We start from the raw sequence: 24,807 nt of genomic DNA, 5'->3' as shown, positions 1-24,807 counted from the left end.
TCACAGGAATGCTCAATTGGATCAAAGGATTTTCTGCAGGCACTGTCCCACAGAGAGATGCATGTCACACAGGTTAGAGTGATGAAGGATTAGCACTTTAATTACCTAAGCAGTGTTTCATGTCTGAAAGTCTTAAGTGGCTTCTAATTATATAATTTAAACCTATTAAAGTGTTGTTATGTATTAGCATTATGGGCGTGCTTGCATCTTTAACAGGTCTTCACTTCTGTTTTTTTCTGAACTCTGACAGAAAATTGGGTATGAAGAAACTCTTAAAAGCGCTTGAGTTTAATTTATAAAACTTCATAAACTCTCTCTCTAAGTATTTGTTGTTATGCATATGCCTGACAGCTGGCTTTTCATTCTTTTTTCAGTCTCTAATATGCTGGCATTTTAGAGGTTTAAAGTACAGCAAAAGACTGGACATAAGGATGCTAGATGGCCTCTAGAGGCAAAGAAATTGAACTGTTGGAGCATGTCGGTCAAGTAAAGCCAAGAGAAGATTTTTACAGCATGCCGGTGCACAGGAGGGGAAAAAGGCTTAATGTCAATGTAATTTGAAAAATAACCGAAGCAGTGAAGTGCACCTAAACCTTCATAACCCACAGAATTTGACAGAGCATTCAGACACAAATTCAGTCTTAAAGATTGAAAAATGAATGCGTTAGGCAGACAGCCAGAGACTTGAGACATGGAGGGGTTTGGTTGCCTCATACTGAGAGAAGATTGAGAAGAATCTCTACAGAGCCATGTAATAATCACCCCTTGAGTCACTGGCAATCACCGATTATTCATTATGAAGAGGGCAGTTCTCTTTCCACCATAAAGTCTTTCAGGTTTCCTCTTCTTTATGTCTTTTTCTTCCCCTTTCCGCTTTCTCTACTCTGCAATTTATGCATGCTGGCCCTTTCTCCGTTTCACTCTTCCTCTGTCAGTCTCGCTCATTCCCCGAGATTTGGAAGCTGAGTGGATGCCTACACTTGTGTAATGAAAGCAAAATTAATCCCATTATTTCAATATGACACTCACAGGCAGCACAGTCTCTTTGTCCACAAACTTCAAAACAGTCATTGTGAAAAGATGCTGTACGAGTGAAAGCGCTATCCTCCGAGGGACGGTGGACACTCAAAGCTAATTGTCGGCGTGGGAAGTCGGTGCCAAGCAGTTAAGGGTAGCAGCATACCACAACTGTGTGATGAATAACAAAGAGGAACAAATAACCAGCTGGTTTAGTGTAGGAGAATAAAGAGTCAGCTGTGGTAGGCGCTATAACAGCCAATAACTCTATTTTGTATTATTTTTAACGATGAGGGACTACTAGTCCCTTTGTACATTTCCAGGTGTTGTATAAAGACAAGTGAAAAACAATTATTCAATGCAAAAGTGCACTTGATATAATAATTGGCCACTTTATTAAATTGATGTTAAAATGTTGGTAGGCCTCCATTTTTAAAAATGCTGCCATAGTTTGTTAGCTGCTTTAAGGCTAAAGAGGTTAGTTGGTCAGATACTTGTCCTAAATATCCTAATATTCATTAATGGTGGCGATCCTCATGGATGAACATTTACAAACGGGCTTGCGTAAATGTGCAAACTGGCAGTTTGACAACAGTTTTGATGCACAGTTAACAATCATTGAGGAAATAAACACTGGCTACTTGTAATCTGGACCTCTACTACTGGTCACAAAGTAGCTCTATCGTGAAAGTTGTGCATACATCTGCACTCTTACCTCCCTATCTGCTCGGTTTCCTTCATAAACATTGTCGAGCATTCTTCTTCATCTACCTAGCAGAGCCAAAATTTCCATCTATTCTTCCGTCTATTTTCTTCATGCAGTTCAGGGTTGCAGGGGTGTTGGAGCCTCTCTCAGCTGTCATCGGGAGAGAGGTGATGTAGTCCCTGAACATGTCACCAGTCTACTTGAAAGCTAACACAGAGCGACAGACAGCCATTAATATTTACACCTTTGGCCAATTTAGAAACACTTATTAACCTGCTTGTTTTAGACCGTGGGAGGAAGCTGCCAGGGGGAAATTTAGCACAAAAATGGACTTTTTATCTTTGTTGTGACCCCTTGCTCTTGTTATGCACTGTGACAATCCCTATAAGTGAGGTTACCATTACCAGTTCATGCTGCAATGTGGAAAAATTGCATATGGATTTTTTGCATGTACAGTGTAGTGTACCTCGCGTAGTTTACAACCATAACAAAATAACTCTCAACCAAATTTCATTGCTTAAAAAACAGCTACTTGAAAGTGTTTTGGGGTTTTTTGTATTTTTGTCATTGTAATAATGTAATCAGTAAACAAGGCAGCATGGTGGTGCAGTGGTTAGCATTGTTGCCTCACAGCAAGAAGGTTCTAGGGTTCCACTGCCCGTTCTGTGTAGCGATTGCATGTTCTCCCCTTGGTTTCTTAGGTTCTATGTATACAGAAGAAAATAGATGGATGGATATCAGTGCAACACAGTTTTTGCTCTACTTGCTGTCAGACTGTGTTTACTGTAAAAGGTCTGATATAACAGCAACAAAAATATAAAAGAAGAGTTCAAATTGGTGAATAATTGCATTAAGGCTATACTAGTGATACTTATCTGTCTGTCTGAATGTCCTTGCATCATTAACTCTATACATATTTTTGAAATCTTTTTATGTCAAATGAAAATGGTGCAGAACCTGATAATTTAGTTTAAAGATGGATGGGGCAAAATCTATCTACTAAATCATTTTAAATTCAGTATAATGAAACAGCTGAGCAAAGACTAGGCAGGAAAAAACATGCTGATTATCTGCTGCTCATCTCATCAAATTATCAAGGCGGCTGGCTGATTTGCATACTGCCTTTAAGAGCTAATTAAGAACTTTTGCCTAATCCACATTTTACTTTACCTGGTATCTTTTTTTAAACCCCTCAGTGACATCTGGCGTGTCATCTTTCTGAAGAGAAATTCGACTTGCAGCTGCTAAGCAAAAACAAAAATATGATGTATTCTTTAATTTTATGAAACCTTAAAGTTTAGCTGATATTTTTGAACTGTGTAAAATGTGGCAATGACTACAGTTAATCACAGTGCTTCCCATCAACATTTCACCACCAAACTCACTGCTAATTTTTAAAAAATATTGTTGTTTTAACAATCAGATGTGCCCAGCTTGGGTGATCTCTCTCCTTGGCACCGAACTCAAGGTAAAATGGGCTATTCTCTTAAACATCTGCTGTTCGTAGCTCCCTAAATGGTCCCAAACTTTTACCTCTCCTTCCATTTCCCCTTGGTGTTTTTAGATTGTTCTCTTTTGTCTCTTCTTGCCAAACCGTAATGACATTTCTGGGGCATTTTAAATAGGGTCCAAACCAAAGGAACAAGGACAGCACTTCAGAGTCTCCTGATGGTCTGCTGTCCCCTGCTCCAGCTACTACACGAATAGACCTAAATATCTGAATACATTTAAATATCTTTACCGCACAATGACACTTTCCTCCAGATTGCATGAAAGGCAGCTGGTGTTCATTCACTCGTCATGACTAAAAGCCAGCTGGAAGGATAGTTTATTATTTTTAAGATAAAACGAGACCACTTTTTCGTTAAACGCGGGTCCTGCCGTTTCAAGAAAAAATACTGATTGAACATTGCGGCATTTCAATCACCATAAATTAGAATTATGGGGTAGGGATAAAGTTGGCCAGTCAGATTTTCGTAATGGACTTGCTACACCTTACCACAGTATAAAATGTAGCTTTATTCCCCCTGGAGAATTAGTTTCTTTTTTAGATTTAATTCTAGCGTTATCTATGTGTATTTGCAGGTGTTAAAATTAACAGAGCTTTTCTGATAGCGCCTCGTGCCGCTGTACTCGGGCTGCTTGCTCAATAAAGCTATACTGAGACATACTTAGACCATTTCAGGCATGAGGATCCTTCAAATCAATGTGTTGGATAAGAACAGACAGTTCAAAGCCACAATTTCTCTCCGTTTGCTTTGGCACAGATCAAGGAAGGCATGACAATGTGAATCACTTTCACGCTGCAAAACCCTATTTCCATTTCCCATTTGGGCACTTATTACTTCTGGCAGTAAAGCAGGCTAGTTAAAGGTGTTGGGCATGAGTTGGGGTTAGTAGGGGACTATCCATGGAGGTTATCATTTGGCAGGCAGGTCTGAGTGCGTGAGATGAAGGGGTGCTCTCCTGTACTCGCAGATCAGGAAAAAATGCGTCCACCAGGCTTGAGAAGAGTTCCTTGAGCAGAAGGAACAGCCCGGCTCTCTGGGAACGGTTGGCAGCCCAGGATCTGGAGCTGCAACAGAGCAGATGAAAGCCTCCCAGCAGTGCAGTCTAGACTAGCACACCTGCTGTCTTTTCAAGCAGAACTAATTCCCGTAAACCCAAAACAAACAGAATAAAACTTTTATAGCCACAGAAATCAACTTTTCTCCTGTTGCTTCATCTGAAAAGTACAAAAATACATTTTTTGCCATATATTAAAAAATGAGTATTTACTTTTTTAAATGGATTTGCACATGAAACACAGAAACTGTTCTCTCAGATGTAGTCTGCTTAACAAAGACGGACAAATACATGTTGTAAACGTATTGCTCACAAGTCTCAATCTACTGTTGAAACAGTGCCATCTAGTGTCTCATTTCTGCATTACACAAAAGGACTGAAAGTGAATGTGTACATTTTTAATGAGTCAACATTAATAAAACAAGTGTCAAAATAAAGGTGGTCAACAGTGTCATTTGCCCACTTTCACTGTTGCACCTTCTCAGTGGTATCAGTGATTTTGTTTATCACGTGTAGATGGCAGCCTGTGTCGTGGCTTGCATCACACAATCTGATATCAACCTGAATAACAATTTCCTGTGTTTTTTTCCTGTTCTGTTTTCACTCCCCTCCCCTTCACTACATGTTTCTTCTGACACTTGTTCCTGCGGTGCAACCTCACCTACCCCGTCACCCCGTGTGAACCTGTGCTGCCCTGCACCTTCTGGCCTGCCCATCTACCCTACCTATACCCTACCTATACCCTACCTATAAAACCTGCAGCAGTGAGCAACCTGTCCGTGTCCAGCATCTTCAGTTTCCTTCTTCTCCTGTTCACCTGACTCCAGAGATACACACAACCATCTGCTCCCTGTACCTTATCAACTACTTTCATATCCCCAATGTTTACTCTGATATATGGTCTGACACCCAGTCTGTGTAAGCGCGTGTGTGTGCGTGTGCAAGCATGCTTGCGCAGAAATGTTTGAGTGTAATAGTAAGGGAAGGTGCTGCAGGGCACAGTACCCAACCACAACCAATTTTAAGACTTTCATTTTTCATGATTTTTCCCTTCGACCCCTGAAAACCTCATCTCTTTACATTCCTCCTCTGCTCCCTCCTGTCTTCTGTGTCCCTATTCTACCTGAAGGCGAAAGGGACCTACAGCACCAGTGGCAGCATTGAGCCATACCTCTCTGGTATCAAAATGGGCATTTTTTCAGGCCGAGTGGCCTCTCCTGCGGCAGCATTTGTTCCTGGTCTGAGGAAGTACCCCCAGGAGGGGGCGATGCCTGCACTTACAGCCTCCTCAAGCCAAGCAAAGGCCCTCTTGGCAAGCCTATCTGCTTCCGGCCTGAGCGCTGAGGCCTTGCTGCTTTCCTCCGCCCTTCGTCATCACCGCCTCCTACGTGAGCAGCGAGCCTCCTCCCTGCCCCTGCCCAGCAGCCAATCCTCCTCCCCTACTCCAACTGCTACCTCCTCCTCTTCATCCTCGTCAAGCACCCCGACTCCATCCCTATCTCCCTCCTCTCCCACCTTTGGTTCCTTTGCCTTCTCCTCTGGAGTTCTCAAGCCCAGCAGGCGTAGCCTCGACAGCTCCAGCCTCAACAGGTCCAAGGATGGTGGCAACAAGCCTGTGAAAAAGGACCTTTACCCTGGCAACAAGTGATGAATAGGAGGAGGATAAGGACTTTGGATACAGTTCTCAACCACAACCATCACATCATGAACCATAAAGATGAACTAGCTGCATTATGGAACAATATTCTTTATATTCCAGTTCTTATAAGATTTTTTAATTTTTCTTTTCTTGTTTTTTCTGCTTCCTTTTATTGCACAGTCTACCACAGTGTAAATGGAGTCACAGTTTTCTTCATGGACAAGTGTCCTACTCTGATCCAGTACCTTAGATCTACTGCAGTTCTCCCACAAAGTCATTCTGTCACCTTCCCAGATAGAGAGTGCACAAACAGGCCTCCCCTCCCACCAGCTACCTGCTATAAGCTGATGTGGTCTGGCTGTATTTGCTGACAGCACCATTCTCACATACATACTCTCAGTGGGTTGTTAGTGGCATAGTTGAAATATCTAGATGGTGACTTTGATCATATAGAAAAAAGAGCTGCAATAATCACCAAGTGAGTTCAGTAGTTGTGTGTGTTCAGGATAGTAATGTTTTGACTTACCTGCATCACCTGACAGAATGTGATTCCACTCGGAAAACAAAAAAAAAAAAATTCAAAAAATCAGAAGGTGGCCATGGTGATGAACGAGGCTTCAAGCTGTTTAGTGTTAAAAGGGCATTTGTGGCTTTTTTTTAAATCGCCTGTTTTAAACTCTAAACTGGTGCTATGTTTTCCCCTCTGTTTGTACAAACTGAGCTTACACAATTGTCCTCCCCCTCCTGTCTCGGAGTCGGCTTTAATTTAATTTTGCATTTTAATCTAGATTTACAACCCTACAAACGAAATACTTGCATCAGCAATTAGGGACATTTAAAGTAGATGTCTAATTGGAAAACTGGAAACTGCAGCACATTCACAAGAATGCAAAGAAGGCAGCAGTCCTGAAATAGCACAAGTCTTTTTAAAGAAACGACAAAGAGGCACGGTTACGCAAACAGAAGGGAAAAGTGCAAACGATGAATTGTATTCAAATGTTGGTTTTCATATGTGTGTATTAACTAGTTAATTATGACAATCAGGATGTTTCCACAGTAGCATCTTCTAGGTTGCTCTGGCATTACAGAGCCTGACATCACAACCCATCCCAAAGACTTAAGCACACACACTGATGAACAACACACAAATACACAGTCTCTCTCTCACACACACACTTGAAAAAGCAACCTGTACAGCACAGACTCACTTATTTTTTTCTTTCAGCCAACCTCATGTGAATAATCATCGTAGGTCACATCTGTTTCACCACTTATAAAGAGCACTCTGGTAAATTATGCTATATTAATCTGATCTCACCAGATCTACACTGATAGATTCTTTCTCTTGGGATACTTGAGTTCAAAATTAATCACATCAAACTTTAGGCCTTATTGTAAAATATAACACATTCTGTAAACGAGCAGATGACACAAAAAGCCTAAAAGTGAGTCTTACAAACCAAGAGCGACACGAGAGGAAAGTATTGAAATCTAAAGCAAGCACAGTTGACTCTCAAACACAAAATCCCCAATTAACGAGAATTAACTTTGTAATTCTTTTTAATTATGACAAGCACAAAGGATGAAGCATTCGCATATACATTTGATATGCTACACATTAGATTCCAAGTATTGCTTTGGTTATATTACCTGCATTTTGAGTCATGAAACTTTTATGAATGAAGGCCTTCAGTGTTTCTCAATGATAGAAACTCAAGTTGGGATTATTTTCAAGCACATCAAAGGTGTGTCAGTGTGAACCCTGCACGAGGAACCTCTTTGGAAGCTGCCTGTCCTGCGTGTTTGCCTTGAGGCAGCCTGCTGGGGATGTGAAGTAGCTGAATGGACCGTAACCGACAAAGTGATTCTTCTCAGTGGTTCTCCAGCATGACTGTGTGAAATCGATGCTTTGTGGCATTGAGGTTTAAAACATGTGAAAAGGGGCTCATGTCAAAGAGTAGGCAGCTTTAGGAGAGGGGATTAGTTTGGGGACATGTGTTTGAAGGATACTTTAATAAGGCCGGCTTTAACTCGTCCTGTATCCATTGAGAGCGCTTGTGAAATAAAAGACCCAAAGAGATGAGAGGAAGGGTCTGACAGCCAGAGGGCACTTCTTTCCCTGCCCTCTTCACTTTGCATTCTTTGGTGTGAAGGATCTCTGAAAGTCAAAAGTGCTCAGCTGATGTTATCCAAGAACAAAGTTTGACAAGCTTCAATTATGAACAATGTGTGCAATATATAATTAGTGCTCTTGCAATTTTACCAAGGCAGTGCTCTTTGCCTTTGACATACTCCTGCCTGCTTATCTACAAGGACCTGTAACCATGTTTTTCCCAGTGCCTCTAAGACGTTGCTCCTGCCAGAACCCCCCAAATGATCTTGTATTACAGTAGTAGATCAGCAGCAATGACAGAATAACCCTTTTACCCAAAGAAGAAGCTGCGAGAGCTGGTTTGTTCCCATTTTTCGCAGATAAAAGAAAACGGCACTTGAAATGCAGTGTGTCAGGTTGCAGCAGTGGCATTTGACTAAACAATCCCCAGCTCTAACAGTGTGCACAACTGCAAGCTCGCAGCACAGCGAATTAAGTCTCACCCCTGGGTGCTCTGTAGCTCTGCCAGGCAGGTTCAAGCCCCGGGTTTCATATTGAGTGAAGTCAAATGAAAGAAATTCACTTACTCATGCTGTTCCACACTCAAATCCATAACTCTCCAAGTTAAATTTGCTGCATTTGCGTCTGGTGAGCAATGGGGAGGAAGCATGCACGCTTGGCTGCTTTCCCCTAAGTAAAGTCTGAAATGAAACCCTCCCAGAATTGCGTGACAGTGCTCTCTGGACTTTTTTTTTTTTTTCAAGACAAGTGTTAGCGGGCTGTGATTTCAACATGGCTGGAGGTTTAGAGGGCATGTCGAAAAAAACTCACAGTGGATGCCTCTGGCAATCAGAAAAACTCAAACTTGAAATGAAACATACAAGAAATATACATATATAAATATATCTAAGTGAGATGTTTGTGTATGATAATATAATTGTGAAGAAAATGTGATATATATATATATATATAAATATATATATATAGGCCTAGATTAAATTATATACTGTAAAATGTCATCATATCTTCTGTTTTATATATTAGTGATCATTTTGTACAGATTTTTCTTTTTTTAATTCATTGAGAGATATTGCATTTCACACTGAGATTATTTATTCATATGCAGAACATTTTTATATTTGTTTAAAATCTCTGTATAGATAAGAGTTAGCCTCTGTAATATACTCTGAAGTTAGTTCATTTTTAAATTCTAAATTTTTCTTTACGAACACCAAGTTAGATTTTATGTAATTTTAATTTGTAAAGAAAACACACACACACACACACACACACACAAAAAAAAGCTTTTCCCTGAAAATACTCGTCCAGCTCGTGTACACCTTTGCCTCTTTATGTGAAAGGTCACTTTAAGATATAAGAGGCTGGACCGGTGCCTGTGTGTTGGGCTTATTTTGCTACTGTTGTTTTATTTTGGGAAGGGTACTTTTTTCTGTAACTGCGATCAGTTTCTGTTTTATTTTTAATTTTGTTTTTTCGTTTCTCCCCATTCTGTGTCGTGATGATTGACCTGGTATTAATGATACTGGAGATGGTCGGAAACAGATGTAGTAACTGTGAGTTTGTGGGCCTGAAAGCGTCATACAAGGCCTTGCTGCTTTGGAAAAAAAAGGAATATTACTTGGCTTTAATTTATCTCTGTGTCATGCTTGGCTGTGAACAGGGATGGCAGGAATGTGGATCCTCAGCGCAGACAGATTCAGGCAGGTGGAAGTTCATTTTTGTTGCTTATATTGCTCCACCTGTTCCTCTGAGTGGCTTTACATAGCAGTTATGCTAAACCATAAATGTAAAAAAACCAGAAAGTTGGATTAATAAGGAAATTATGTGGAGTTTTATGAATTTAACCTTTTATCTTTTCTTTTGCCATTGTATCTTTTTTTTTTAAATATAATGAATCTACATTCTATAGTATGTATATGAGATTTTTACATGAATGTGTGGATGTTCCAAACTCTTGGCATCAAAAGTAGAAAAACAAAATTGACTTGTAAATAGGCCAAGTCATTCCTAGCGAGTTCAACAAATTGTTATGTCCAAAAGAAGATGTCTAAATAATAAACTATGACGATGGGTACAAAGGTATATACAAAACAATGCATGTATAGTCTCAAGCAATCGCACGGTGATTTAAAAAAAAAATGTTGTCTACATGTTTTCTCAGAAATGTGAGAATAAAGCAGAGAAGGATTCTATGTTATAGGTTTACAAACATGAAGGATGAGACATTATTTTGGTATGTGTGACACGGGCATGTTCAGTCTTACTGTGACGTTATGTGACAATGATGATAGTGGCTGAGAGTGCGAAAAGGAGTCAGGAATGCTTGAACGCACCCCAACCAGAGAAGTCACCAGTGATGGTGTCCTCTTTCCACAGAGTAACTCTCCCATTTGTAGAGTAGTGTGATATAAGAACAAAAATAATACAGAAAATAGATCTATGATATAATGATACATAAATTTAAAAGCCTACTGATACTGGAGATACTAATTTATCAGTGTGGATGCCATGATATTCTGTGAGAAATGTGTGTGTTTTTCCTGTGAGAAGACAGCAGGCAGTTGAACCTGCCTTCTTTTGTACATAAGTTGCTGTGATTGTGTGTCAAATAAAGTGCAGCTCTCTTGTACAGTCGTAGTGTCTGATCTTGCTTTAAACTGACTTGTCAGCAAGTGAAGCTTTTTAGCCTTTATTATGACAGGAAAGCTGGGAGAAAGGGAAGACAGGCAACAAATGCCCCTGAGTGGGTTCAGACCAAAGCCTCTGCAATGGTCCTGTGGCATATGGCTTGCCTGCTCAACCTAATATCAAATATTGTATTATATGACAGATCCAGTAATCACAGACCTCTGAGACTATGGTCACAATGGTTAAAAAATGGTTTCTTTTAAAAACAAAGTATTTTTTATTACTGAATGGGTAACAGTATACCAGTAATACAAGTTTAATACAAATCCATTAGAAATACTTAAATGGTTATGTTTTGTAACATTTCAATTAAAGTTTATGGACTGTTTATTATTAAAATATTTCCAACTTTATATTTACAGAGCAAAACGACACTAATATGTCGTTAATACACACTGCCATATGGCTAATTGTAACACAGTTGTATATACAGAATGTTTAAAACTTGTCTTCTGCTTGAATTTTAATGAGTAATTCCAGTTACAATTGTTTAACAAAAGGAAATTTGTAAAGAAAAGAAAAAACTGGCTTAAGTGTCCTGGCGCTGGGCTGGCCGACGACCGTCTGCCCGCCTGTATGGTGAGTTCCTCAGATCTAATGAAAAACAAAGACAGACGTGCATAAACGTGATGGTGGAATTTCCCCTTCATTTAAACATCAAGACTGCAGCAGACAAACTAAAAATGATTCTCAAGCAAGAAGCATGTTACTGTACCTGTGATGATGTCCTCCAGTGCACCGTCCTTCCCCTCGCGTACTGGTGGTTTCACCTGCCTCTTCTTCAGCTCTGCAATCAGGTCCATCTGGGGCATCTTAGGCATCATTGGGCCCTTTAGAAATCACAAAGTTAAAGAATATTTTGAAGTACATTTCTGAATGACTCATATTTTACACTATTTTATTTAATATAGGCTTTAAAAAAAACCTATAGATGACTGCACACTAGCAGTATGTATAGTTTCTTACCTTTTGTGGTCCAGCCTTGTTTGGAGATGGTGACTCTTTAACCTCACGGCTCTCGCTCTCCATTTTCTTCTTCTGTTCAATCTCTTGCTGTGCCGTCTGCATTCAGACAAGGGACAGAGGATTAAAATATAGCTCACGAGTTATAAACTACAAATATCAGAACGCTACCACAGAAACTCACTTTATAGGCCTTTATGAAGCGCCCAAACATGGGGAAAAACATTGAGGGCTGCGTGGTTTTAGGATTCTCTCCGAAGTACTCCACCACAGAGCCGTAAGCCTCCTGCACGCAGAACAGTAGATGAATATGTTTCAGAATATGATGAGACATTATTTAGAGTTGAGAGCTTGATAAGAACTTCAGACAAACCTGTGCTGTCTTGCTATCTTTGATTAAAGTGTCCAACTGTTCGCTATTTGTTTTAATGAATTCCTTCAACACGGGGCTGTCATCCTGCACCAGGAACTCCTTTTTGGTCATCTCCATTCCTCGCTCTAGAGAGCGGATATCTTGAAGAATGCTGTCAAGAGAGACTGGCAAAGAAACACAAGTGAGTTTAAACTTTTTAGCAAATTAAAAAGAAGGTTGATTGGTCAGCCTGAGTGTGTGCATGTACCAAGGCCTGCCTTGTCTACAAAGTGTAGCTCGGTGTGGAAGTTGACCAGGTCTGGGTATTTTTCCTGGATAATATTGGTGATGAAATGAAGTAACGTCTGTGAGCGGTCAGTGGATTTGGTGTCCAACAGCTGAAATATGAAGATGGTGAAAAATGTCATTGAGCTTCCATAAATTGAAAAGCAAACAAAATAAAATAAAAACAAAAACAAAACACTACTTACGAGATCCAGACTCTGCAGTCTGAAACCACAAGCTGCACCTCTTTTACTGCTGTTCATGTAGTTACCAAATGCAAGAACAATCTGAAAGGAAATAAATGGGTTAAGAGAACCAAATGTTACAGTTAGATGCCTCATTAGCATTCATACTGTTTTACTTACCTCTAGGATCTTTTTTAGTTTGGTTGAAGACTTGAGAGACATGGATGCAGAAATGATGGAGTTCAGTTGCTGTGGACGGAGTTTTAAAAAAAAAGAAGTATGTATGTGAGTAAGTATGTGTTTATAATCCCTTTCAGCCAAAGTTACAAAGCATTTAACAGACTAACCGGCTGCAGCCGTTTGACGCTGTCTGGAAAGTTGCCCATGAAAGTCAGAGTGTTTATTCGCTGGTTGAGGCGAGGAATCTTCCCAAAGCGTAAAATAAATTGGTCTTCGTTGGTCAGCTCATCCAGTGGACGGCCATCTTTCTCATAGTTAGCAAGAAGCTTCATCTCAAAATCTGATGGTATGAATGGTTCGAGCAGTTCCAGGAAGTCTATGGACAAAGATTGCTGGTCGTACCTGTACAAACGAGGGTTAGAGTTAGTGTAGGCAATAAACAGTGTAAGAGGCAGGGTGAAGGAAGGAACAGAATATGCCATTATGGCAAAAACATCTGCTGAAGGTCAATAATGCAAAAGTAAGCACGTACATTTCTATGGCCGTGCAGATATCGGCCGGGCTCATTCCCCCCTTGCGTAGAGTGATGGCCAGATTTTTGGCTTTATTGCCATCAATCAAAGATGTCTTGGTGGGGGCTTTCGAGGTCATCTTCTTCTTAACCTTGGACAGGTCAGCTGGGTTACCCTGGGCCCTAGTTTTGAAATGTTCCTCAAACATTTCCATATTCAACTCCTGAGGTAGACAAAAAAAGAGCCAGGGAGTGTGCTCACATTAGAATTTCATTTTCTTTCAGGATATAATTTCTGCTGTATGTAAAAGATGCAGAAAGCATATTCTTACCCCCAAGACTTGCTCATCATCTAGCTCGTTGAAGACTGTGCCTGTCACTTGGTTTGGTTTTAATGCCTGCCAGTTTAACAGAGGCATCCTGAACTTGGTCTGAATAGGCTTCCTGCTCTTAGCCCCTGAGAAAATAGAAAAACAAGAGGAATGGTTAACACTTTTCTTTCATCATGTTTCTTTTTGGGGGGGGGTTATTCAGGATTCTCCTCACCAGAGTCTGCAGATGGTGCTCCAGGAGGCGGTGGTGGTCCACCACCAGGTGGGGGAGGTGGGGGTGGGGGGCCAGCTCCAGGGGGTGGAGGAGGAGGTGGGGGGCCAGTGCCAGGGAGAGGAGGTGCAGGTGGGGGGGCAGCTGCAGAGCCAGAAAGAGGTGGAGGAGGAGGGGGTGGTGGTGGTGGTGCAGGACCTCCTGGTAGAGATGGAGGTGGTGGAGGTGGAGAGACAGTCTGCTCTGAGCCACCTGGAAGAGGAGGCGGTGGCGGTGGCGAAGGGATGCTAGATGACGGGGGGGCTGGAGTGCTGGCTTGGTTGGCTGGGGCTGGGCTTTGAATGTATTCAACGACTGTGACAGGCATGACTTGGACGTCCAGACCTCCTGAGGCTGTGCGTCCCACTCGGATTAGCCCTTTGTCCTGCAGCTCCTGGATCTTCTGCTCTAGCTCTGAAGGTCCCTGAGGGCCAGTGATACCCAGCCGCTCCCTGTCCTTCTCCCTCTCCCTGTCCAGCTCACGCTCTCTTTCCCTCTGCTGCAAAGTGCTAACCTGGGAGCATGACTCTCGCAGGCTTTCCTACAAGGGACAAGTGCGCAGAGTTGTAGCATGGTCAAGTTTAATTGAATACTTTTGGATTAAACCTTAAAAAGTGGTGACAAAAACATAAACAAAAGACAGTTTGCTATATGGTTTTATGCCATCATATTTTCTTTTGACTTATTCTAAATCCAAATTCAATGATGGGGTTTTTCCAGACATAACTACTGGGCAAAATAAAGTATCAGCCATATACTGCTGTTAAATAAAAAATGATCACCATTTGATACATTTTGTCATCTTCTCCTGTAGCTGTTATTAAGTTGATATTGTAGTTTGAAATAAAGGGGGGAGACCACCTGGTGTTACCATGCTCAGGGTTATGCTCATACCATGGCAAAAAAAAAAAGTAATTTCGACATTTATTCAAGTCCTTTTTTCTTTTTTTTTTACATGCTTTTAACCTTATTTAAACAACTCTGTGTAAAGATTACATATGTTCCTTGGCTAACTCGAAGGCAGCACTTACTTTGAGCAGCTCAGCCTCCTTTGTGGCTTGCATGAGCTGAGTCTCCAGTTCAGTTATTCTGTCTGCTGTCTGGTTCTCAATCTCCTGAAGCCGTGCACTCAGCTGCAACACCACACAAGCAACACTGCTTCAGCACGATTTCACGTAATGTGCAACAACATTGCCTCCGTGTATTCACTCAGATTCTTCTATGCCAACCTGAACGTTGTGCTCCTGTAATTCGTCCACATGCTCCAGCACCCCTCCTCTGTTCTCAGCATCCTCCAGCAGAGCTCCCACATCTAACACATTGTCCAAGTAGGCCTGGATCTGGACCTGCAGCTTCTCGCTCTCTGTTAGCTTCAGAGTCTAATACACAAAGATACACACTATTGGTACATCATAGGAATAAATTATCACTTACAAAATATCACAGAACATGATTCTGTTTTAATAAAAAAAACATGTAATTTATGAGAATGAAACATGAGGTTTTAAGGCTAAATTTAACATCTTAATGGCAGAAAACAAAATGTCACTATGCCATTTATCTTAATATTAGCACTAATTAAACTTTGTTTGTTTTTTTTAAATCAAAGAAAGGAATACATTTCCCTTAACTGTGAAGTGAGGAAGTGAGTGTGTGACAAAAAAGTAGAGTAAAAGTATAAATAGAGTCATTCAGGATGAAGAGGCGACAGCTGAGTAAAAGAGGAAGAAAGTGGGCATTAGAATTGAACATCTGGATACTTGAAGTTGTTAATTTATCAGAAAACTGAATATTTAAGTGCTATATTAAAGTATTTTTCTTTCTCACTATAGGCTTGAAGTTGTCAGAAAGAGACATTATAAATTAAAAGCAAAGAAACCCCCTATGAATTCTTTCTCCAACACAGTGCACATAAGTTAAACTTCCATAGGCCTGGTGCATGCACTAATACCCCTTTTGTACCACAAGATGGTGTAGCAAGTCTTTGTCACCTCCAGTTAACACCAGGGGGTGTGGAAACGCCAACAAAGAAGCAGATTGTAAAAGGACAGGTGTCTAGTGAACTGGATGGCAAACAATGATTCATGCACCCTTATCATCACCAGCATGAAGTTCCGAAAAGAAACTATGTCTGGTTTATAAATGATAAAATCGGCAAAACAAGAAAAAACATCTGACAAGCTTTCTACCGCTGGGACAGCTGTTGGAGTGCAAAGGAATAAATGATCACTTCGACTACTGAACTGGCACTGCTTCTTCTAGTCTGGTAAAATTAAAGCAGTTAATGCTAATATTTTCCATGCGGTGTTAGCTTGTAAAGAGAGAGTACATGGTATCTGTCATGAAAGTTGTTTGGCTTTGTTAATAACTTAACAAGATGTTAAGCGACTGACCTCTTGTGAATCTAAAAATATAATACAATTGCTGTATATCATTATCACTTAATAGTTATCTACCAAACTTTTAACTAGGTCAGCATCTGTGCTTCCATTTAACACTTATTGTACTGCAGACTAACACGGAGAGACAACTATTCTCTCTATCAATCCTAAAACCAATGTAGAATCACCAGTTAAGAAAATCTCATGAAGCTGAATCTGTTTATCTGGAAATAACACAGCCCATTTTAGATACAGTGTCAAAAGATACATTTCTATTAGCTGTAGCTTTCCTGGTCTTATGAGGGACTTTAAACAAAATATATACACACCTCTAGATACTTGTCTAATCCAAGGTGAGTGAACTCATATTGTAGATGGACACGGAAGTTCATGTTCTCCACTGAATGGACCACAATGTTTATGAACTGCATGCAGGCAACCTTTGGGTAGAAACGATGAGAGTTAAATGTCGTTCATGCACACGATCTCTTGGTGAAGCTGCATCCAGTGGCCGTGGTACCTACCATGAAGTCAATGTTGTTGTCATCATTGACGAAGTACTCCATGAGCTTCTCAAAGCGGTTCTTTTCTTTGCTCACCTAAAAAAACAAAACAAATAAAAGCTTGCTAAATATGTATTTTTATTATTGTGAATATGGGAGGATTAAAAATAATGTGTTAGCCCACCTCAGAGAACATTAATACTGAGAGTATATTCTGCACCTAAGTACGGTACATGAGTTCAGTCTTAAACATAAACATGCATGACTTCTAGACATGTGCTAAAATTACGACCATAGTGCATGTGAGCAGTAGACTGTTAGTCAGAAGATGAGCAATGAAAGAGGAGAAGTCTGAAATAATTAGATGACTGAACAGTCAAAGTCAAATAGGGCTCTTGCAATATGAGGAAATTGCCAGAAATTATTATTTTTTATTTCACCTCTTTAAAATTGTCAAAGGCAGAGAGAATGATGTCGTGTCCTCCTCGGACGAGACACACGGCAGCCAGCAGCTCCAAAACAAGAGCTTTGGTCCTGCCACGACAGAGGAGGATGGGTGAGATGTGGATGCAGACAGTTAACACACTTTATCTCACAGACAAATGCGCTCACCTGGGATTCCTGCTGTTGAGACTGAGGGTGATCTCATTCACGCAGCGTGGGTGAGTCATCACCAAATTAAAACCAGACTAAAAGCAGACGGAAGATATATAAACAGCTGTTCACTCCAGAGTAAATGTGATCAAATGTGCAAGAAACAAGAACTGTTTCTTTTAGCAACCCAGAAAACATGTCATATACTGTGATAATCCATTTTAAAGACAGCATAGGAATTAAGTGACTTTATTAGACTGTGTGCTAAAGCTTTACCTGATAGTTCATGATGGCTCGCAGGCACATTATGCACACATGTACATCATCTCTCTGGTTGTTTATGTGGGACTTCTTATGCATCTTGTTTACCAGAGTGGTGCTTATTCTGTGAAGCAGTAATACATGTTGGAATACATGTTTGAGGGAAGAGAATCTCCTGCATGTGCAAATGATTTGAAGTCGATGCCAGGATATGGTAAGATATGCAGTGAGATACTTGTAGCTTTGACTTCTAGGGTTTGGGACAGTAACTGTGTTTGACAGATGCTATGTAGCACAACATGGAATGAAGATAAAGGATCAAAGACGAACTAACAAACAGTTAGATGACCACGTGAGGGGATCTGAATGAATGAGAGCATGAGAATGTCAAGGGTTATCTTTTTTAAGAGGAGGCTGTGCTGTAGCACTGTTTCGGTTAAGTTACTAAACCTAAACCTATGTTTCATATTGTAGAGTTATAATCTTATAAGCTCTAACTTATATATCAGTTAGAGCTGTCACTTTATTTGACAGTATTTCTATTTCTGGGCTCACAGATTTCCTCAAATTCAATCCTAAATATTTATACATCAACAACTTCTTAAAAGAAAGAGAGGTGTAGCATGGCACAGTTCTCACAGCAGTGGAAACCACTGTGGTACTTATCAGTACCGCAGAAGTTCGTGGAGTTTTCACACCACTTCTGCTTTGCATGAGTCTATTTTTTGACAGTGTGTAGAGCTGCTTATGTTTAAAGTTCATTCTTCATTCAAAGGGATTTGAACGGTGCAACATCTCTGAAACCATCGCTGAAGGTTACCTCAGTAACCTTTCAAGTCTCGAGTTTCTTACCTTACAGTCAGTGCACGAGCTGCTCTGGTCATGCCATGTGACTGATGGCTGCTGGAGCTCTTGGTCAAGTCTTCCATTGACCTTTCTGCTGATTTTCCTCTGTCTGACAGGCTGCCTCCATTTTCTATAGCCTCAACCTCAAACCTTAAACGTGTAAAGATAGACATCTTTTTAACATAATCTATAATAGAATAATTACGTTTCGAAACACAGTCAGATTCTAAAATAGCATTCATGTCTGCTTAGTACTCACGAGCTGTCACTTTGTGCATAGGACAGGTACTCCACCAGAACATCCAAACCTTTATTCTGTTCATTGAGAAACTCCTGGGCCCATCTTCAAAAAGAAAAGTAAATCATGAGGAGTGACCATATGTAATAGATTCTGTGCCCAGACTGGATTTATAGCCAAAGATTGTAACTTTAGAAAGAAAACAGAACACAGTCCTACTCTAAATATGGAATCCAGCACAGTCAGGTGATTTTCTTTTGCAATCTTACATTTTTTTTTGACAAGTTGCACTATGAAGGAAAAAAAAATGCAACAAAGTCAAAGGGCTAAAAACAAACAAACCCCAGACTATTTCTGCACTGGCTTTATCAACTTTTCCACTTTATGTACAAATGTAACAATACATGGAAGCTTTAAGTACTGTTTCTGTAAAAGGTTGTATATAAACTATATATAACTGTTGATGCGGTGAAGAACCACTTCAGCAAAGTTGTTGATCAGCAGCTGAAAAATATCAAGTGAAACTAAAACAGCTAAATGGTTTATGTAGGTAAAGTGCACAGACAGTTTGCAGTTTCACTAAAGTTCACCTTAAATCATCTTTTAGCGTTAATGATTGATAAAGATTTTCAGGTTGGATTGCATGAAACTGCTATAAAAATCTGGAAAACATACTTGTGGCGCACTAAAAACCAAAATAAAATACATTAAACCTTAAACACTCATAAACCAAACAGAAGCTCATGAAACAAACAGGCTCACCCAATGTGATTGGTCCGAAGGGATATCTCCAAATTTTTAAGGACCTGGGTGGCATCTTGGATCCTTTTCTTCAACTAAAAAAGCAGAAGAGGTTAAAGTCACTGATGCAGATACATGATGCACGCATATGGAGGTGATACATTTGAAAGAACAAAAATGCTTTCTACTGACCCTACGAGACACCCCTCCTTGATCCTGGTAGAGGCTTTTGATCTTGGTCAGGTAAGTGGATGGGGGGCTCTTCACCTGGAAACGCTCCTGTGGGAGAATATTTTACAGAGGATAGAGTCAGCACATGCTGAAGTAGAATTAATTTAAGCAGTGACCCCAAATAATGACTGATCCAGAACCATATTTTACCAGCAAGCTGCATTTGAAGTTATTCTAGTAAACACAACGAGCACAAACCGCTCTCTGTTTCCATGCCGACGCCTCTATCAGTTGCCACCACAGAAACTATGTTGCAAGGTTTGCAAAGACTCTCCCCTTTGTGTATTTGCGTACTTTATATCAACTCTGCCCCCAGTGGAGCCAACGCTGCAAGAATCGTGTCCATTTTGATGGCATATGTCACTCATAAAAAACAAATAAAAGCTCTCACCTGATCACAGACTAATTCCCATTTCTTTTCATTGTCGTATTGACTCAACAGCTGGAGTTTATCTGGAGGCAAGTTCATGGAACTCTGAAAGAAGAAAGATGTAAAGATATAAAATGGGTTTTAGAATTTACATGAAAATGTATTTGGAGTACAAAAAAAATCAACTCCATCTCCACTGATATTTAGCAGAGAGATATTATACTATATGTTATAATTTCTTTGTGTTTCCTGCTCATGTAACAATATGCAAAACAACAATACCTCAGATGCACTTTCAGCATAAAACTGAAAGGCGGTAACTCCTACTGGTAGCAGATGACTCAGTGTTTACGTGTATGCATTGATCGTTGCCAATAGGTACCGATGTGTTACACGCTTTCAGTGTCTACTCAAGCTTCAGCAACACTTTTATTGACTTTTTAAACAATATGACCCATGTTTAGACATTATCTGTGCAGTCTGTTTCAGCTTTAGTAAAAATATCTTTTTCGGTCATAAACTGCACGTAATATTTCTGTTATTTTCTGAAATTCATAAAGACCTTTATACAGACCAAGTATCCATGATTCCAGTGTAGGTTGACTTTTGAGTTGGCATACAACTGTCCAAAAGGGCAGTTTCACACTGAGTTATCAAACCTACAGGGACATGTCATGTGCTAAGGTTATTTCCCCATTCACAGAAACTGAATGAGAGGAGGCTGTTGTTGATGTTTTTTTTGTTTTTTTGTTTTTTTAAAGAAGGTCTAATTAAAAGGAAGAAGATACGTCAAGGCATTGGTGTAACTTTGTGCTGAACATTGGGGGGGTCAAGATCTCTGTCTAAATAAATCAGGGTAAATTCCCAGATGATTAAACATGCAACTATTTTGCCGGTAATAACTGAAATGAGTAAAGAAAATTAACAGCCTATTTATATTGGTTGGGTCTGATTATGGGGGGGTCATAACATAATTAAGAATTATGCCCCTGCATCAAGGAAAAAGGCTTCACTCACAAAATGAACTTACTTGCTTTGATCACTAATTCCCTGTAATTATTTATGTCTCGCTTAAAGATATTTTTTCACAGTCTTCTCTCACATTATTGCAGCTGGTTCTGCACTGGTACTATTTTTCATGTAGCTGATCAAAAGCTTGAATCAATGTGATCATTTACAGCAAGTTTCAATAATTTCAGTTGATGTTGGGTGTGGCTTTTGAATCTAGTTTTGTGTACATTCGAGCAGTGGTTTGACATCTTCTGTGCACTTTTTTTTCTTTGAAAAGGGAGGAGTGAAAACGGAAATGATCTGATGCATTGGTGCTCGAGGAGATGAGGCTCCTTCCTTGGCTGATGTAAGGGAGAGGTCTTGCTGTGGTTTTGTGGTGCTTAAAAAAATGGTAATGTGAGTGCCTCGCATTATGAAGTTTATAGCTTCTGATTTAGTTGCTCAAAAATAAAAAGTACTCACATTTTTCAGTAATGCAAAAAAAAAAAGAAAGAAGGTTCACTTCTCGTTTCCTTGCTGGTGAGGTCACCATATAATCTCTAGTCTGAGGTTTGACAAGTGACAAGTATTTTACTGAAGAAGGAAGACACTCGAGAGGGTGTTGTCATTTTCCGGAGAGCACATTTTGTGTAGATATTGATGAACTGTTAACCCTGGCTCTAAACGGTATTATCTTGCATGAAATCATAATGATGTTTCCATTCAAGGTTTGTCATATGAAGCAGACATGGTGTGAATTTTGACTTGTTTTTAGAATAATCATGGTATGCTGTTCCAATCAATGTCATTTTTGAGAAAAGGCGAATAGTTTTAGTTGGAATAGTTGCATGGATTTATATTTGCTGTGTAAAGTGTTTGTTTTTTACTATATAAAAAATAACTCTCTAATTGCTCCCCACCTTCTATAAAAACACAAAATCATTATTTTTATATACACTAAATTTGTATGTATGCTAAATATTTGCTTGAAAGGTTAAAACCCATGTAAAACGGCACTGATTAACACTGATCCTGCGTTTGTAATTTAATGTTTTGTTGGGAAAGCCTATGTTAAAGTACCATCCTAAACTTTGTGTCAATATTATTGATAATAGCAGGCAGGTGCTTTCCTCTGTGGTATAAGCCAGACTCATGGAAGCCACACCCTACAACTCATGGGTCTCAAAGGATTTGATACCAACATCCAGATGTTCAGCGGCAGGACAACCTCAGGGGTTGACAGGTCAAAGAATCTTCAGTGGCTTTAAGTAGATTTGCCCACTTCCAGACTAGTGGTTTTAATGAGTGTGGTTAAAATGTATATCTAGACACTTAATGCTGTAAATCATCTAGCACATAAACCACAATGCCAGACATTATAGAAAATTAAAAATGAGAAACTGAACTATTTAGATGTAAAAATCTGGAGAACTTGAGCCTTGAATAAGTAAAACTCTTAACTCATATATGTTACTGGCTAAGATATGTCAGATTAACATGACTGTTTACAATATAGTGTCTTTGTTTCACTTTTGTAGATCTGTATTTTTTTTCTTAGCATTACTGAAGAAAAAACAAATCAAAAATCTTATAGCTAACTCTATTTTTTCATTTAAAAAAAAGGTAAAGAATAAGCCAGGATTAAGATAGTCTAAGCATCATGGTTTGATATTTTGCACAACATATAATCTAAAAGATCGTAATACTTGAAGTTTTATCTTTACTAACTTGTTGTGAGACTGTTGAAAGAATGGTGAAACAGTTCCTTTCCGGTCCTGTGGCCTCCGTCATGTAAATGCATTGCTCAACTTCCCATTTCAGCCTGCTGTTGTGCATGCATTTATCAAGCAGTTTCTGGCTTGAATTTTTCTAATCAAACCATGAAGAATTTGGCAACTTGTTGACAGGATTGTCATTGTTTTTATCACTAAAGTAAAATTTTAAGTAACTGATGGTATTTGTGCAAATTTGACTAGACAAAATGACAGACCATTAGACTCTGACTGAGGGTCTAACGGTCTTTCTAACGTTCAGCTCTTTCTTCTCACTTGACAAATAGCTTTATATATATTATAGATATACCTAGAGAGTATAAGAAATGAAGTAAAGTACATATTGGAGTCTATATTAGAGCAAAGTAAATTTCCAAAGAGTGAAAGACCAGTCACTTTCAAACTTGGGTTATTACTTTAACAATGTAACAATGTAAAATGAAAGCTGATTTGATACGTGTTTTTTGTGATCCTCTTAATCACTTACTTACTTGCGCAATCGCCCTTACATATACAAACCAAAACTTTGTGCAAAATCTGCCTGATTTCATATCCAGTAAGGGTGTATGGCGTGTCATGCTCTCACTCACCAGAACCGTGTTGAAGCGCTCCTCCAGCTCCTTCTCTGGTGGCATGGGAAGTTTGGGTTGAGGAGGCTGCTTTTTTTGCAAGGTTGGTGCAGAGTCATTCATTGCTGAAGCTGCACTGACTGAGTTTCTGGCCTCTCGACCTTCGGCCGGTTCATGCTCCAATCCCCCACCAGCCGCATTCCCCATCACTAATCTCCACAAGTAATCCAGGGGGACTGATTTACGCAAACTGTTTCCTCCAGGAAATCACCGTATCCACAAGCAAAGTGACAAAAGATGGTCACTTTGAATTACAATAGCAAAAAGGCCTAATCAAACCAAGTCTAGGGCCTCTAGGGCAGTCTACATTAATTCTCAGCTTTACAAAATCCGCCTCACACCCGAGGACAGGGTGGGCAATGAAAAAGAAAGTTTATCCTCATGGCCCCCTTCTCCTTAAGTTGTCTTCAAATTCCTTTTGAAAATGAGGTGATAAGTCCTGTTAAAGCCTGTTAGAAAGAAAAGTCCACCTATGCCTCGTGCACTGTTGTCTACATTAGTTGACGAGAACTCCCTTAAATAGTTTAGTATCGAAGCCTGCGCGTGAGAGGAAGGCGGGCGAGGAGTGTGACACAGTCAGAAACCACAGAAGCACAAAAGCAGAAGAGTAACTTCCTGTGCACGACAGCTATAGAACCTGGGGCGGAGGACATGGTGGAAGATAAACACGTAACCATGCAGTAGGTGGGTGATGATAAAGAAAAGATACTACAGGAATGAAGGAGAGCAGACTCTGTCCAGATTTGTAAGATTAACAGATGTCGATTTAGATGTAAATCAACTACACAATTAAAGGAAACTTTGCAACATTTCACAAAGAAACCACCTTTTTGTACTAGATTTAGTCATTTTACTGATGTCAGCTTGACATGAGTCAAAGGTTACATTTGTTTTGGTATTTTCCCTTCATGTGGTGGTTTAATCCAGACAGGTAACGGTGGTTTCAGCATGACAAGAATTGTCAAACAACACCCCTCTGTGGGTGAAGATGACTACTGCATCTAGTGAGATCTATCCAGTGGGAATTACTTAAATTACTGAGCCTTTCGTTGGCTCAGTAATTTAAGACGTTTTTGTGATTTCTATTGAGGAAAAGAATAATAAGTTTATCACAGATGCATTTCTTCGAGAAAGTGAAAATTATTAGCTCTGATGCAACAGGATATTCATTTTCAAAGCTTTCTGAGACTCACGGGAAGGCGTGTTATCAGCTGAGTGAAAAGAAAAGATCAAAAGAGAAGATTGGAGAGGTGTTTAGACATCTGGGAAATGCTGGGGAAAAATCATCAAAAGGATAAAGCTAATCATTTACTTACAGGTGTAACGGTGGAGCACAGGTATTGAAGTAAAGTGAGTTTAAATACTTGGTGTTTTTCATGTAAAGCAACAGTAGGTACACAAGATACCTGAAGAAGAGGATTGACGCAAGTTTCAGGGGTGATTTGTGACAGGAAGATAGCTGCAA

General features: G+C 39.8%; 2 protein-coding genes across 4 annotated transcripts in view; one reads left to right on the top strand and one right to left on the bottom strand.

Moving 5' to 3' along the window:
• Nucleotides 1-8,615, top strand: part of srcin1a (SRC kinase signaling inhibitor 1a) — a 118,025-nt gene extending 109,410 nt beyond the window's left edge. For all 3 annotated transcript variants that reach the window (XM_080905335.1, XM_080905337.1, XM_080905336.1), the window contains one exon: nt 5,418-8,615. In XM_080905335.1, coding sequence (XP_080761461.1) covers nt 5,418-5,936 — 519 coding nt within the window. In that variant the 3' untranslated portion in view covers nt 5,937-8,615. The remainder of the gene's footprint in view (nt 1-5,417) is intronic.
• A 2,346-nt stretch (nt 8,616-10,961) lies between these two features.
• fmnl1a (formin-like 1a) lies at nt 10,962-24,053 on the bottom strand. Its single transcript, XM_080904365.1, has 25 exons — nt 23,304-24,053; nt 19,973-20,056; nt 19,543-19,629; nt 19,372-19,445; nt 18,631-18,714; nt 18,378-18,521; nt 17,541-17,649; nt 17,283-17,359; nt 17,111-17,204; nt 16,692-16,766; nt 16,497-16,607; nt 15,016-15,165; nt 14,818-14,919; nt 13,751-14,327; nt 13,537-13,661; nt 13,226-13,428; nt 12,861-13,095; nt 12,694-12,762; nt 12,535-12,615; nt 12,312-12,441; nt 12,065-12,228; nt 11,876-11,977; nt 11,695-11,790; nt 11,444-11,558; nt 10,962-11,322 (listed from the first exon to the last, which is right to left on the bottom strand). Exons 1-25 carry the CDS (start codon nt 23,487-23,489, stop codon nt 11,258-11,260), a joined length of 3,339 nt encoding a protein of 1,112 aa, XP_080760491.1. The 5' UTR covers nt 23,490-24,053; the 3' UTR covers nt 10,962-11,257.
• Between the last annotated feature and the right edge of the window lie 754 nt (nt 24,054-24,807).

Source organism: Rhamphochromis sp. 'chilingali', assembly GCF_963969265.1.
Source record: "Rhamphochromis sp. 'chilingali' genome assembly, chromosome: 15".
In the NCBI taxonomy this organism is placed as follows: Eukaryota; Metazoa; Chordata; class Actinopteri; order Cichliformes; family Cichlidae; genus Rhamphochromis; species Rhamphochromis sp. 'chilingali'.
The sequence above is the reverse complement of the archived record's forward strand: the minus strand, read 5'-3'. Positions and strand labels throughout refer to the sequence as shown.

Coding starts and splice junctions, on each gene's coding strand:
- fmnl1a (XM_080904365.1), bottom strand. CDS start 23,489: ATGGGGAATGCGGCTGGTGGGGGATTGGAGCATGAACCGGCCGAAGGT. Junction 19,630..19,972: donor GGGAATTAGTCTGTGATCAG/GTGAGAGCTTTT, acceptor ATTCTCCCACAG/GAGCGTTTCCAGGTGAAGAG. Junction 13,662..13,750: donor AGCACCATCTGCAGACTCTG/GTGAGGAGAATC, acceptor CTATTTTCTCAG/GGGCTAAGAGCAGGAAGCCT.